General features: G+C 51.0%; 1 protein-coding gene across 1 annotated transcript; it reads right to left on the bottom strand.

The window, feature by feature from the left end:
- Positions 1-1,152: 1,152 nt before the first annotated feature.
- ENDOD1 (endonuclease domain containing 1) lies at positions 1,153-14,770 on the bottom strand. Its single transcript, XM_065850583.2, has 2 exons — positions 14,015-14,770; positions 1,153-8,087 (listed from the first exon to the last, which is right to left on the bottom strand). Exons 1-2 carry the CDS (start codon positions 14,306-14,308, stop codon positions 6,954-6,956), a joined length of 1,428 nt encoding a protein of 475 aa, XP_065706655.2. The 5' UTR covers positions 14,309-14,770; the 3' UTR covers positions 1,153-6,953.
- Positions 14,771-16,148: the final 1,378 nt, after the last annotated feature.

Below are 16,148 nucleotides of genomic sequence, written 5' to 3'. Positions count from 1 at the left end.
CGTACAATATGGAGCCTGTGGGATGGCAACCTCATAACATGCACACCTGGATACACCTCACGCTCCCCACTCCCCAGCAAACCTTCCTAGCCAAATGAGTTACACTGGTGTGTATTTTCCAATACCTTTCACATTTTCTGGCACTGACTATACTGGAGAGACAACCTGTGAACAAGCAAGGGCTCAGTTCCTGCCCGAGTGGAGCAGCTCCTGGCTGGAGGGAGGTACTGAGATGGTGATGGAGCTCCATGCAGAGGTGAGCAGCTCCAAAGCATGCAATGGCAGCAGAGGTGGGACCCAGATGACCTGACCCCAGGGCTGTGACCAAGGGGACGTGCTGCTGGGGTTGCTGACCCCCTCTGCCATCACCAGTGCCCAGCCCCAGGGTAGACACAACAGAGACAAGGATCATCTCAAGGTGCACAGAGAGCCCTGTGTCGAAGCGTTGGGTAGTGTTGATGAGGCAAGGACAACTTTTACTAGATCAGGTTGCTCAAAGCCTCGCATCCAGCCCCACCTCAACCACATCCTCCAGTGCTAGTGTCTCACCAGTTCCTGCAGGCGTGAGAGGAACGCAGGCTCTGCTGGAGGGGTTCATCTGCCTAAAGAGAGGTACCTGCAAAACACAGGTGCCAACACCTGGTTTACTCATCCCAGGATCTCTCTACTGTCAGCAAAGGAAAACAGCCACATTTAGAGTGAGTGCTTGTTTTCCTTCTAAAGAACATGTGATAAAATTAGTCAAGGGAATAGCATCACACAAGAGGGAGTTTCTCCCTGCCACCCGTGAAGAATCATCCTCCCATGATGTGATTTTTCTGTATCCAAACCAGCGATTGTGCCGTACCCCAGGTGTAACCACATCTCAGAAGAACAAGCCATCCCCTCTCCCACTCTCCTGGCACACGCAGAGCTATTTTCACTGCCTGCAACCCCCCTGCTTTTACCTACATATTCTTCAGCTTAAAGAACTGACTCTTTTAAAGTGCTTTGAGAGAGGGAAGGTGTTTTAAAAGCACCAAAGGGACATTAATATCAGATGTCAAGCTGTAACAAAGAACAACTGTGCTGCTGGTGTTTTCTTGATTAGTCAGGGTGCCCCAGGCTGCATTACCTTGTTTGCAACTGTGACAGAAACATGATACCAGCCCCTCATTGGAAAAGTAACTTTTATTTTGTTAAAGCCTTCCATTTCCAAGGATAGAGTAGAGCTCAGAAGCCATAAATCATGCCCAGATAATAATCTCAAACAATAGTTAGTTTGTGGCAGGATGTTGCCTGTTCTGTAATAATTGCTCAGTGTTCCAGGCAGATTTCCCACCGCCTGCTCAGACACGCAGCAGAGAAGAAAAGTGCCCTGTGCCAGTTGCGGTTCTTAGCGTTTGAAATCTGAGCATGTTAAGACAGTTTTAACAATACTGCTCCACATCTGCCCAAATCCCACAGCGCTGCAGCCCCTTAGATCTACAGGACTACCCACCTGCGGTCAGAGGACACGGCTGCAGCACAGAGACCTGCTGGCCCGACCCCAGCTGGGCTGGGCAGTGACAGTGACGGGGCAACACAGGCCTCCTGAGGTGTCTCAGTTTTGCTGTCTCTCAGCACATGAGCTTCCAAATCAATATAATGAGGAGATGCACTGGAGATGCTGGTGGAGCTGGGATGCAGGGGCTGCTGGGTTAAGGTGTGGAGAAGCTGGGTGCATCACCTCTGCTGTGCAGCGACACACAGCCAGGACGGGCCAGATAGGGCGTAAAATCTTAGAATCAGGGAATCGTGTTGCTTGGAAGAGACCCTTAAGATCGTCAAGTCCTATCACAACCTAACTCTAGCACTAAACCATGTCCATAAGAGCCTCATTTACATGTCCTTTAAACACCTCCAGGGATGGTGACTCCACCACTTCCCTGGGCAGCCTGTTCCAATGCCTGAAAACCCTTTCCATGAAGAATTTCTTCCTAATATCAAATCTAAACCTCACCTGGCACAACTTGAAGCCATTTCCTCTCATCCTATCACTTGCTACTTGGGAGAAGAGACCAACACCCTCCATGCTACAACCTCCTTTCAGGTAGTTGTAGACAGCGATAAGGGTTTAGTAAAGGATTTGGAGGGGAAGCTGTATAATGACCAGTTAAAATCACTTGGTGTGTTCAGCCTGGAGGAGACTGAGGGGAGACCTCATGGAGGCTACAGCTTCCTCACAAGAGGAGAAGGAGGGGCAGGCGATGAACTCTTCTCTTTAGTGACCAATGACAGAACCTGATGGAATGTCAGGAAGATGTGCCAGGGGAGGTTTAGGTTGGACATTAGGAAAAGGTTCTTCCCCCAGAGGGTGCTGGAGCACTGGAACAGGCTCCCCAGGGAGGTGTCACAGCCCCAAGCTTGATGGTGTGTAAGAAGAGACTGGACAACACCCTCAGACACATGGTGTGAACTGTGGGGTTGTCCTGTGCAGGGACAGGAGTTGGACTCGATGATCCTTGTGGGTCCCTTCCAACTCAGGACACTCTATGATTCTATGAGATAAGGTCATGCAGAAGGCACAGGACAGGCAGCTGTGGGGTGCTGCTGCCCCCTCCCCAGTGCTCAGGCTGCACTGGAGAGCTGCTGCCACCACACATGCTTTCCAAGGCTGTTGGGGACCTTGGGTTCACCAGGCTGGTGCCCCTGTCACCACGGCCTGGCAGGTCCTGGGACATGAGCTGGCTGCTCTCCTGCCTCAATGGCTGCCATGTAGCCCAGGAGGAGCACCAGGGTAGATGCAGGATCCCACCAAGGAGCAGGAAACCAGCTCTGCATCTGGCTCCACAGCAGGGAGGGCATGTTTGTGAAAGAAAAGATGTGAAGTTTTGTTTGGAGAGTATCCATGGGCTGCTGCCTGGCTGCTGAGAGCAGCGACCTGGACATTGCCCCTTGCAACCAAAACCCTCATATCAACAGCTCCAAGGGAAGGAGGGACTCGTAAAACACTGCTGACTTCACCCAGTTGGCATGCACAAGCTGCGTTTCTTTTTGAACAAAGCCAGCACTGCTTGTCAGGTGGCCTCTTTTTCTCCACAAAGAAGCCATGGACAACCAAAAGTGAGACGAAGAGTTGTCCTCTGTTCCTGCTCAGCCCACCACTTCCTCACTTTCCCCCCACTGGCATCATTGCCCAACAGGGTGCCACCTGGGATGTGCATGCACAGCTGGTTGCACTGAACGCAGCCCCTGAGCTAAGGAAACAACCCTCTGTTGCTGCCATGAACCAGCCCAATCTCCTTTAACCCCCAAATCCAGCCCCCAACTCAGCCCTGCCATGAGCAGCATGAGGCAGCAAAGCTGCTGCGTTGAGTAGTGGGTTTTCTTCAACCTGGGACTGGTGACCAGCAGCACAGCACCACTGGGTCCCCCACAGGGACAGCAGCACTGGCTTGCACAGCTCTGGGACTCCTTGTGGGGTCCTGTGGGAGATCAGGGGTCCACAAACAACCCAGGGCTGAAGGGAGGGACAGAAATAGGGGTGAAAGGCAGGATCCATCCACATAAGACCCCCAAATGCCTCTGGGAGTGCCATGGATGGAGTGAGGGATGCACTTCATTCCTAAGAGAGAAGCAACAATCAACTTTATCGATATAAAACAGTGAGGTAACGAAGTTCAAAGATTAACACAACAGTGGTTTAAACAAGATCTGATGGCATGGTACATTTGATTATTTACTGCACAGAGGACAGGGTCAGAGAAAACTGTCAGGGAGACGCCCCCGTTGAGTCATGAGGTTCAGAAAACACACCCTTGCTTTCTAAACTCCTTCTCAGAGAGCAGCCTAGGCATGGCTGGATCCAATCCTAGTCCCAGAATTGGGCTACAGTTTATGTGTAAAGGATTATATATGCACAATCAATCCTTTATACCACTTAGCTAAGATTCCAAAGTTTAACATGCTATGAGTCACTTACTGAGAATCTGTTGCAGCAAGGAATCTCAGCCTTTAGGAGAAACCTTGAGAGGAATCCCTACCCAGGGGGAGATCCCTGCGTGCAGCCCACTGCTGTGCAGGAGAGCTCAATGGGCCTTGGGCTGCCCACTATCTATAGAGTAAGATAGCTGACTTGTATTTGCATTCTAGCAAGATGTCTGGGTCACTGTTCAGATAGCCCTGCGCTACTGTGTTGCCATCAGTCTCCCTGAAGTCCAGCATAGGCTGGATGCAGCCAGCAGGACCCTCAGTGGTGGCTGTGGCTTGGGGGAGTCACCACCACAGGGGGTTCAGCCAGGGCAAACACTGCAGAGACCCAGAGCCCCTCCTCCTGCAGGCAGCTGCAGCAAAAGATCCAAACCTGATCCAAACACCCTTGCTGAGCCAGGCCTCGGGGAAGGGCAGCACCCCCGTGCCCTCCGCCAGCACCAGCAGGTGTCCCTGTGCCTCTTGCCCGGCTGCAAACCCTTGATTGTTCCCTGCAAAGCCCCTGTGCGTGTCCCAGCTCCAGCATCCCTGATGTGGCAGGACCTGGGTCACATTGGGGTGAGAAGAGGTGAAAGACAGTGAGCGAGAAGGAACAGCGGTGCAGAAGAGGGGTTGGGTGTCCCTCTCACATACATGTGTCTGCTTGTGATCCACAGGGTGGGTATTTACACAGCAAAACAAGGGCTGCACCCAAGATCCCCCTTCTGCCTCTCCTCCCACCAGACAGTCTATAGTCCACATGGGAGACAGAGGCAACGCAACCACTTTTTCCTTTCTCCAGGTTTCCAAAATTGGCAAAGGCCTTTGCTGTTAGGGCTCAGGTTGAGCTTGGCTGTGCTGGTTCTTGCAGCTGTGACAGCCACACAGACCTCTTTTCTTTCTTGTGGGTGGCAGAAGTCTCTTCCATGAGTGCTGCTGGGACATGCAAGTAATTTGCCATGAGTACCCTACTCTCTCTGCCTTTTTCCTGCCGATTGCAGTACTCCCTTCCTCAGCATCCCACTGGCCAGCTTCACCCCAGCACAACGCTGAGGGGACCCACCTGCCCTGCCCAGGACTGGCTCCTGCCACTCCACCTCACCTCTGGGTCAGGATCAGGTCAACCCCAGTATCAATACAGGGTGGGAGATGAAGGGATTGAGAGCAGCCCTGCCAAGAAGGACTTGGGGGTCCTCGTGGATGAAAGGTTGGACATGAGCCGGCAATGTGCACTTGCAGCCCAGAAGGCCAATTGTATCTTGGGCTGCATCAGAAGGAGCGTGGCCAGCAGGTGGAGGGAGGTGATTCTGCCCCTCTGCTCCGCTCTGGTGAGACCCCACCTGGAGTCCTGTGTCCAGCTCTGGAGCCCTCAGTGCAGGAAAGACATGGACCTGTTGGAGAGGGGCCAGAGGAGCCACAGAAATGATCAGAGGCTGGAACAGCTCTGCTGGGAAGACAGGCTGAGAGAGCTGGGGTTGTTCAGCCTGGAGAAGAGAAGGCTCCGGGGAGACCTTATTGCAGCTTTTCAGTATTTAAAAGGGGCCTGTAAGAAAGATGGGGACAGACTTTTTAGCAGGGCCTGTTGTGATAGGACAAGGGGTGATGTTTTTAAACTAAAAGAGGGGAGATTCAGGAAAGACATGAGGAAAAAAGTTTTTAGAATGAGGGAGGTGAAACCCTGGCCCAGGTTGCCCAGAGAGGTGGTGGATGCCCCATGCCTGGAAACATTCAAGGCCAGGCTGGACGGGGCTCTGAGCAACCTGATCTGGGTGAAGATGTCCCTGCTCATTGCAGGGGGTTGGACAAGACGAGCTTTAAAGGTCCCTTCCAACCTAAACTAGTCTATGATTCTGTGATTCTACAACACCAAATCACCCTGCACGAAAGCAAAAAAATCCCCCGTGCTCCCTGTGCATCTCCTCTTCCATGTCCCCTCTCTGTACCTGCCGCTGACCTAGACCAGTGGGAAGAGCAGAGCTGTTTCGCTCTGCACTTGCAGGAAACCCAGGAGGATCACTTTTCCCCAGAGAGGTGTGCTTTCAAAACAAGCCTCAGAAGGATGGCTGTGATATGACCCATCCCCAACCTGGGCATCAGCTCACAGAGACCTCAGGTATGTAAATACTGCTGCATGCCTGGGGAGCTGTCAGCTCTTAAGGGAGGCAGGGCTGGCTGGCAGCTGATTCAGAGCCAAAAAGTGTGACTACCAGATGCTGCTGGGCTTTGGAGCAGGCCCAAGGGCTTCAGGGCTGAGACCTTCAGGGAATGCCACATCTTGAAGCTTCAGGGCTTAGACCTTTAGTGGTCACCAGAGAAGGGCTGGGAAGAGATGACCTTGGTATGGCTAAGGGAAAATGTTTTCCCACCATGTGAAAGAACAGGTAGTGCGTTTTTCCTCACAGCAAGATCCACATGATTTCCACTGTCTGGAAAGGCCTGATGACTATGAGATACACCGCATCCCCTCCACCATGGGACCCTGGTGCAACGAGCAGTGCAACCAACAGCAGGACCTCGGCCCAACCCTTCCTCACTCCCCACCATTTCCCAGCCCCAAATCCTTGCACCTTCACCTCCCTCCCCCTTCTCCAGGTCCCAGGAAACGCCCTGTAACTAAAATCCTGCCCTGGCCACCACCTCCTCCCTAACAGCGATGGGTTTCCATGGAGCTCTCTGCCAGTGCGCAGGTCTCAGTTTTATCTTTGCTGGAAAGAAATAACCTCGTAGCACATTTAGCATGTGTCTCCCAGAGGAAGCATGTTGACACCTGAAAATCACAGAAACTTTGTGGCCCGCACTGATGAAACCCAAACACTTTACAACAGACTGAACTTGAGTTACAATGGTGGCATTCTCCAGCCACATCACCTCGGCCTTCTCTGTTACTCCCCAGTTGGTTCATTATTAATTATGTCACTACAATAAATACCAGAACAAAATTAACAGCATTTGGCCACATATCTTAAAGCATTGTCCCGCTCCTCCTTCTCTCTGTGTCTTTGCAGCCTTGATATCCATCCCTGTCAGGCATCAGAGGAGATTTTAGGCACAAATCGTTTGAGTATGTGACCAGCCAGGTAATAAAAGCCATGCAGAAGGGCGGCTGTGGCATCGATAACCAGCGAGAAGGTTCCCCCGATGCCGGTGGCTATGTCTTTGAGGACGGAGGGAATGGCACAGATGGACTGGTAAGGGAAAGCAGCGAGGTGAAGGACAAACCCCACAGGGATGCTCAGGATCTTGCAGGTGAGGGTCACCACATCTTGAACAATTTGCAGGAAGCCCAGGAAGATGTTGACGATGACCCTCCCCACGTCATAGGGGATGCTGATGAGCACCATGCTGATGGCTTTAAGGTAGGACACCACCCCTTTCCACAGGCTGTAGACCCCATCCAGGACTGTAGCACCAGCCCACTTGATAACAAGCCACAGAAAATAAAACACGAATTTCACCAGCTCCACAAACACGCAGATGAGGAGTTCCAGAAGTTTGATGAAAGGGGTAGCAATGATACCAGCCACTGTTCTCACCAAGCTGCTGTCTTTGGCCTCCTGGTTCTCACTTGTTCCTACTTGCTCTCCAGAGCGGATCTGACTGACAGCTTGAAGTATTGCTTCTGTTTTCTCCTGGCTTTGGTTGTCTTCCCCACAGCTTCCCTTGAACAACTGAACTCCTGTGAGAAGCTGCTTCTCCAGCTCTCCCACTGTGAGGTCCACCAAGCTGTTTTCATCATTCACTTTTTTCACTAGTCCCAGGGACCACCCCTGCGGAGTGTCACAGCAGGCTGCCAGCCAGAGGGTCTCTGGCACAGACACCTTGCCTTTAACTCGGGTGCTGGAAGGAATCGCGCCTGCAAGGAGATACAGATGATCCTTCTTGGAACAGTGAGGGACCAGGGCTTGCTCCACTACCCTCCCAATGTCTCTGTGCCAGCTCTTGCTCAGAGATGGGCTCAGAGGCACTGCGTTCGTGAGCGTGTAAGTGGCCATCTGGAAATCCTCCTCATTGAGTGAGCTGGGATTGAGCAGCCCTCGCTCATAACCGGAGCTCACGTAATCTGAGGTCAGAGCTTGATTTGCACCAAGGTTGGCCACAGTGCCAATGACATCAGCTTCATGCACCATCTCACGCAGGTCATTTTCTGGATCATCTATCTGAAAGAGTAGAAAGCAAAGTTACTGAATGCAATTTGACTTCCCAGAGCAACATGTAAAATGGGCCTTGAAGTATGTTTTCCATTATGACCACTACTACATGTTGTGCTTCAGACCACATCCTGCACTCTCTCCTTATTTTCCTTGCAGTTCTTCAGAGGAGCTTAAGTTCTGCTTAGCCGCCTTGCCAAACGCATAGGTTTAGGCTGCAAGGGATGCTTGCATCTCTCCAGTCTGGTTCACAGCACAACACAGCCTCCAGAAGCCCACCAGCCATCCTACACCAAGTTGCTAACTTGTGGTTTTCTTTCTAGAAGAGATATTGAAGACCAATAGATGGCTTGATTTAGGCCCGTGTTCTCACCTCCTACAGTGATGGTACTTCCAGTTCATTTAAGCACCTACTGTAGCACCTTAGGTCTGTCCCTCTGAACTATCAAATTCAAGCCATGAAGGAAAAAAAAAAAAAAACAAAGCATAGTATATAAGATGCCTAGAGAAGGCAATTACTTCCTACCACTGATAGTGTAAGAACCCAGAATGAAGCCGGGCACCACGTCAGGTGAGCTGAACTTGCCTGCCTTGAACACCGACATGGCAGTGAGATCCCAGGGCTTGTCATTAATACTTGGAATGTCATGTCATTAAGTCTGAATCTCATCCTTCGCGACTGCACACCTCCCGGCGTAACACGGGTAAGGACACCATCACCGCAGGTCCTTGATGGAATCTGTGCTACCTGCAGTGTCTGCCATTCCTGTGCTGCAGAGCCAGCAATTGCTGCAGCAGTAATTTGTTCTGGAGTCCTGCACAGAGCTGTGCATGGGACGTAATCAGCAGTGGGAACAGGAGCACCAAACGTCAGGGCGTGCTCGGGTCTTTCACTGGTGGCCACAGCTCTGTCTGCTTCTTAATCTTATTGACACTGCCGGCAGCCACTCCCGGGGGTGCACCAGGTTGTAATTTTCTTCCCTAAATTAGAGGGTGAGCATGTTGGTAGAAGCTTGGGGGTGGCAGACGGTGTCTGGCAGTCGCTGCCTCCTGTAGTCTTTGTTTCAGGGGCTGTGGCCTCAGCTCCCAGCACTGTGGTGGCCCAGTTAAACCTGCTGCCTTTGCTCCTGGCCTACAGGCTGTTTACTGCACCATATAATATGCACTTTGGAGACACTTATGGGCAGACAATTCATCTTCTACCTTGAATCACTCCCCAGTCACCCTTCCCCATCCCTTGGCCATCCTGCAATGCACTTGACAGACAGATGGCCATGTATGCCCTTGCAACCTCACCCGGAGTTTTCATCCTCTCAGTCCCTCATCACATTCTTGCAGCTCTGCAACAGCTTTTGCCGAGAGCCAGGGTGCAAGGGCCAGCGCCAGCCCCTGTCAGCAGCAATCCATCACCCTGGGACAGGACTGAGCTCTGGCTGGCCTCCTGCATCCCCCCAGCCCCTGCGGTCCAGGCTCAAGCTCCATCTGCACCAGGGCTGGTCACAGTGCCAGCGCTGGCCGCTGCAGAGGGCTGCACTACCTCCATCTCCTGCTAGGAGGTTTCTTGCACTTTGTTTGGAAGCGTCTGATGCTTATTACTTCAGGACTGGAAGGGTCACAGTGCTGATGCACAAGTCATAGCTTTTTCTAAATGTACCAGTTAAAAAAAGGCTTATTATGCACTAATTCTGCTCCTCTTGCTCGGTCACCCCGAGCTCACGGGCTGCAGCTGGCTGATGAGGCCATTCTACGTTCCACAAAACCACTGTCCCTTCCTGCCTCCCCAACCCATTCTCCCTGTCCTGATGAGACCAGGGTGCTGGGACACAGGGTGCACCTGATGTGTTTAATCCCACAGTGCGTTGAGAGGCGAGCGGGCACGGTACAAGGCTGTGCCTGGGAACTGCCTCCGTGCTCTGGCCCCTTGGAGACTGACACCCTTGCAGGGATGCTCATCCCTTCTCGCCCCCATGGCGCTGCTGCAGCCCCTTTCTGTCTCAGGACCCTGCTGCCTTCTGGACAAAAGGAGACAGTGGAGGAGGGCTGAGGTGTGTTACCAGGATGCCATGTAGACCCAAGATGGGTCAGCTCTTCCTCCTGTTAGAGATTCCCAACCTGCCTGAAGCAGATGGTAGAAATTTAATTATCTCTGTTTATGAGCTGATGCATGCAAACCTGGAGGTGCCTATCAAGAAAATACATCTCGGGTTACCTGTTCAGCTGCAGGCTTATGCAAATACCATTATGATTGTTTAGGTGCAATTAAAACAGAACATGACAAAAATGCGTCTGTGTGCTGTCCATGCGTAAGGCTCTGACATCATGGAGTTATGCTTATAATAACTCATATTATGGTTTGTAATAACTCATGTGTAACTGAGGTTTTCATGCTTCCTCCAGCTCAGCCCCAAAGGCAAGCTGGCTCCAGCACTGCATCTAATCTGCATTGCAAGGTACCCTTCCTCACTGCTTTGGAAAGCTTTTGGTCTGTGTCACCACCAAAGCAAATCTGCGTTCATGGAGTCAGCCATGAAGCCATCAGTCCAAATAATCTGGAACAGCCATGGGCAAGATCCAAGCAGGCAGGTAAACACCTCATTCATATGATGGGGATTTAAAAATATATTGTGCATCTGAACACCTGTATGGATGTGAGCACCTAACAATACTGATGTGTTGCAGTAACTGGAAGTTGCAGTTTCACAGAAGGGGCAGAGGCAGAGAAAGATTAAAGGTAGAGCAAGAGGGGCAAGCAGCTTCCATCAGGTTTGGTCATTTACCAAAGCAGGACACTGTTACCTCCCACCTTCCCCACCCCAGTACTTGGGATCACAGCTGAACTTCAGCATCCCACTCCCCTCACTACTGCCTCAGACAGGCTCACACCTTTGATTGCAGTGGAAATATTTCATCCAGCCTTAGCGTGGGACTCATTTCTCAGGGAGGAGGCACAGTGCACCTTACGCCAAGGTTTCTGTTGTAGGATGTTCACACGAGAGGCTCTAGATGTACCTGTTTCTCCTGATTGTTTACCAAGAGAGGTGGCAAGAGTAGCTCAGAAGTGACTACACTATAGCTGGGTGATGCAAAGCCCACCTTGGTCAGCTGGCTGCTGGGAGTCATCAACCAAAGGAAAACACACAGTGATCCATCCAGCCCCTCATACATTAGGACAGAAAAAACAATTCCAGAGTTTTCCATGTCTCTCTAAGCCACAGAAAGAGTCAAAACCATAGGTTTTCAGACAACTGAAACAAGACAAAGTAAAAGCCACCTAAGTGATTTGCTCTCAATCCATAGGAAATCTGTGGCAGAGCAGGTTTTCAGACCTGAGCCTGGGGGAGTCCCATCGGTACCCTGCTCATCAGCCTACCCTTCCTGCTCTCTAATTTTTCACTAATTGCTGAATTAATTTGCTGTTTCCAGCTGTCAATCGGGTGGCGGTGGCACTGACATTGCTCATACTTCTCACCCAATTACTGCCTCTGTGCTACATTTGGCATTTATTTCTTGGGCAGACATTCCTGAGGAGGTAGGCATGCAGGGAGGGAGACCATACCCTCACCACTTACATCATTACACACACACAAAAAAGCATGTGACAGCCCCAAGGCCCTCACCAGGGTGCTGAGTGTGTTTTTACAGCAAATTCTTTCTGCTTGCAGTGCTTCTGCATCAACACGTGCATGCACATAGGCATAACCACACGCCACTGTGCAGCCGAGTCAGCTCATACGCAGCTGTCCCTGTTTCAGCGAGGAAATTACCTGGAAAACAGGCAATATAACTTCATGGGGCTATGCTGCAGAGCAGGTGTGGCTAAGGGTTCCCCTCAGCAGCCATCTGACCTTCCTAACCAGCTGCCCTAGCCTTGAAAGGAACACACACAATGGGTATGAAGTCTCTTCCCCACTTTCACATCCCAGGCAGTACCTGAGAGGGGTGTATGTTCTTATTTCTTGAGTCATAGGAACTTTTCATAGTCCTGATTTCTTCCCCTTACAGATTCTTCTGTTCTTTCTTTGCTAGTAGTTTTCTGTCTCGGACTGACATTCCTCCAGTGAAACACAGAGCTGCTTTCTCCCACCTCCGAGACACCTGCATTTCAGCAATGGGTGAAGGGGACCCATTAGTGTAAACTAAGAATGGACCCCACAGTAACCCACAGGGATGCTCTGAAGAAGCCAGAGCAACTAAAGGTAGCACCTGGCCAATTACCTCTAGGGTTGTAGTAAGTTTTGGTGGCGGGAGACACAAGGTTTGGGGCTCTGGAGTGCTGGCAGGGATGGTTAGCACTGGAACAGGCTGTCCAAAGAGGTTGTGGAGTCTCCTCTGGAGACATTCAGAACCTGCCTGGACACATTCCTGTGTGATCTGCTTTAGCAGGCGAGTTTGACTAGATGATCTCCAGAGGTCCCTTCCAACGCCAACCATTCTGTGGCTCTGTGATTCTGCATGACAAAATGAGGGGTGAAGAGGGATGGAGCAGAGAGGGCAGGAAAGCCAGCTGGAGCGAGATGCTGGAGAACCAAAGCTGCTGTGGATGCCCACTGCTCCATAGCAGGAATAGTTTTCAAGCCAGCCTGGGCAGGTCTGGAGAGTCAGACCATGAGGAACAGGAGGAGATATGGGGGCTGGAGATGACAAAGGGTGTCAGTGGCCAAGGCAAATGGGATCTTATCTCTGCCGCTTTGGCTGGCTGCCTCCGTGGCACTGACCAAAGAATCTCACTTGCCTTGGTCCTATTTGTGCTTTAAAAATTCATCACCCTTCCTCAACTCCACAATGGCAGAGTTTGCAAAAAGCATCCTTCTGTTTTGAAAGGGCAAGCAGACACCTCTCACAGCCATCTGGGAAGTGGAAGGAGAGCAGATCAAAAGGCCCTTGGGACCTCCTGCAACTCCAAAACCAGCCAAGAGAGCAGGGAGACAGTCCACGGTGAAGACAGGGAGGCATGATCTCCTGTCTTCACTGCCTGTGACCTTGTGGCCTCAGTATCTCATCACCCTCCATGAGGACAATAAGATCAGCAGTCATTCCTCTGGGACAGGGGTGAGCTGTGATTCTGGCAATGTCCAGCACCCTAGGGCCCCGCTCCCAACAGGCTTCTCTGACGCTGCAGCCATTCTGCCCTGATGAAGCACCCTTGCACGCTGCCAACCTGTCCTGAGCTCAATAGGTGGGGGTAGCTTGATGTTTGTTACAAAATTCCCCATGATCACTGCTGAAAAACCAGAAACACAGAAAAAAAAAAAAAAAAAAAAAGAGGTCATGCGTACATGTTCTCCTAGGACACCAGCAATTTCAATTTTTTAAGGATTTTCTTTAAATTTAACAACCTTACGGACTTGTTTAAACATGCCAAGTGTCGGGGGAGACAAAGACCACTGAGACGCTGGAGGAATTAATTTTATCCTGCACACTTTCAACCCAACTGAAGCCTGCAGGCTTCTGGACACAACAACTCATTTCCCTATTGGCATCTACAACACGACGACACAACAAAAAGCTGCAGCGTCAACTTGGTGAACCGCAAATGGATGTTTTATCCCTGTGCAGTGAAGCTAAAGGGCTCTTACCAACACTGCAATCATGATTGCAACAGAACAAACTTAAACTTGACACTGCGATGTTTGACCCTGCTGCCCACCGGCACTGCTCCCTTCCTGTGAGAGCGGGCTCGGCTGGACAGACCCGTCAGCTGGTGTAAAAAATTACTTTCCCTTCCCAGCTTTCCTTAAACGCCCCATGGGACAAGGAACTATTTTGTTTGCTCAGTTCCAAGCACAAAAATAAATTCTGCTCGTTTTAAATTAATATCAGAAGAAGTTCAACAAGCGGAGCTCCTGCCTCCTTTGCAAAATCCTATCACCAGCTTCACCCCAGGGGAAGTGTTCTCCGGGAACATTTGCTTTACAGTGAAGGAAAAGCTGACTTACCTGTGGTTCGACCAGCCAGTTCTCCTCCTCGTTTTGGGCTGGCTTTGTATACTTAAAAGCTGAATAAAGAGGGATTTTGTCCTTAGTACTGTAGAGCGTTGCAAAGCGTGGCTCTTTGTTGTACTGCTGACAGATTTTCACATGGAACGGCTCCGTAAATCCTTCAGGTGGGACTTGTCCCGGGAAAAACACGTTACACTCAGCAAAACCGATTTCATCCTCTCCAACAACTCTGCCCTGGGAAAAGCCTGGGAAAACTGAGATGCAGAGTAAAAATACAACTGACGTCTTCATGGTTCACTCCCCGGAGCTGAGGGAAGCCCCGTCTGCCTCCGCTGGGTACGGCAAAGGACCTGTGCTCCGAGTCCACCGTGCAGCCGAGCCAGAAAGCGTCTGGAATTCGGGTGTAGCGTGCGAGGGAAATGAAACACGAAACCACAGCCGATCCCTGCGGGGAGCCAGCGCTTTCTGCCGGCAGCGCGTTGTGAAACTGAACGTGCGCCCGGCTGCGCTGACACACGCTGCGGATGCCAAGTGCCCGCGGGAGATAACGCCGAGCAACCTGGAATCATCGGGGCTGGCCGGGAGGAGGAGGAGGAGGAGGAGGAGGAGGAGGAAGAGGGAAGCCCATGGCGGGAGCTGAGCAGCACTGGCTACCCAGGCTGGCGCTCAGCGCCGGCGGGGGTGTGGAGTGCTGCATTGCAGCACAGTCCCCAGCAGGAATTTTGGCTGACGCAGCCAGAAATCTTCACGGGGCTGCCAGGGTGGATGCTGCAAAGTCAGATTCATCGCCCCGAAGAAGGTGTTAGGTGCCCTGTCTGGCTGCGAGCCTGGCCAAAGGAGAGGGGGAGGAAGGGGAGAGAGGGAGGAAGGGGAGAGGGAGAGGAAAAGAGGTGGCAGGGTATTGGAAGTGCTGGGAATGCACTTTGCCCCTTTTTGGGGTGTCTGTCATCACTATTGCTGCCAACCACATGCTGCTAAGGTACCTGGGAAAGGCATTCTCCTCCTCCTGTCTCTCCCGGAGCTGTAGGTAGCATCCAAAACTCTCCAGTATCACCTCACCTCGGCAGACCCTCCATCAGAAGAGATTACAAAGAGGCAGAAAGAGGCAGAAAGACCCTTGGATCACATACCCCTAATCAACACCCACCACTGAATAACTTGACCAAACCTATAGAATTGACCAAAAAAAATAATAATTAAAAAAAAGTATCTAGAGAGAATGAAACTGCTTCTCTGAGTTTATGAGCAGCAGAGTGACCACCTGCCCAGTGAAGAGCTGCCTGTGACACCTTGGCTACTGCTGGGTAAAAGAATGTATTCCTTCAGTGACTGGGAAAATGAACGTTATCACAACAGTGGGGATGGAAAGGAGACTACAGAGCAGTTCCTCAGAGTGAAGAAAAGGTGCATTTTCCCACTCAATAAGTTAGATACGATCAGCTGTGTTGCCAACAACTTAAAAAATTCTGTGTGCCAATAAGGCACGAGTCCCTTCTGTAATATGATTTCCAAGCAAAAAACTCCAAGTGCTACCAACCCACAAGTGTTTTGCAGATGAGGTAGGAGCAGTCTCTATTGCATATGACAAAATGAGACAGCGGATGGTTAAAGTTCCTCCTCGAGGTCAGAAAATGAGCCTGTAAAAGCTCTAAAAATAGACTAGACTCTAAGACTATCATTCCTCTACTCAGAGATGACTTCTAGAAGTATTGAGGCAAGGAAATATGTCAGCACCTCTTGGTGTGGTGTTATCTATCAGCTGCGGGGAGACAGAGATGGGCTGGACAGGCTGGGGAACAAGAGGAAATGTAGTAAGCGGGCTTGGTTTGGATCCAGGCAGGTGCCTGGTCACCCAGCCCTGACAGAAAGAGTTAGTCACATTCAGGAAGGATGATGGAAATGAAAGTACAGACACAGCCCAACCTGATGACAGCAGCTCCAAAAGACAGGCTTAAAATTTTATTTTCCTGAGTGTAAAAAGGCTCTGGGGAAATCAAGAACTGAAGCTAAATCTGAGCTATTAGATGTATTTCTGATCCCTGGCTTGCAATTACCTGGGGAACAGAGGACAATATTATCTCAAGCGCAGTAAGCCCTGCTCCTCAAGCAGATCAAGGCCAGGCGATGCCTT

The sequence above is a fragment of the Patagioenas fasciata genome, chromosome 1 (genome assembly GCF_037038585.1).
Source record: "Patagioenas fasciata isolate bPatFas1 chromosome 1, bPatFas1.hap1, whole genome shotgun sequence".
Classification (NCBI taxonomy): domain Eukaryota; kingdom Metazoa; phylum Chordata; class Aves; order Columbiformes; family Columbidae; genus Patagioenas; species Patagioenas fasciata.
The sequence above is the reverse complement of the archived record's forward strand: the minus strand, read 5'-3'. Positions and strand labels throughout refer to the sequence as shown.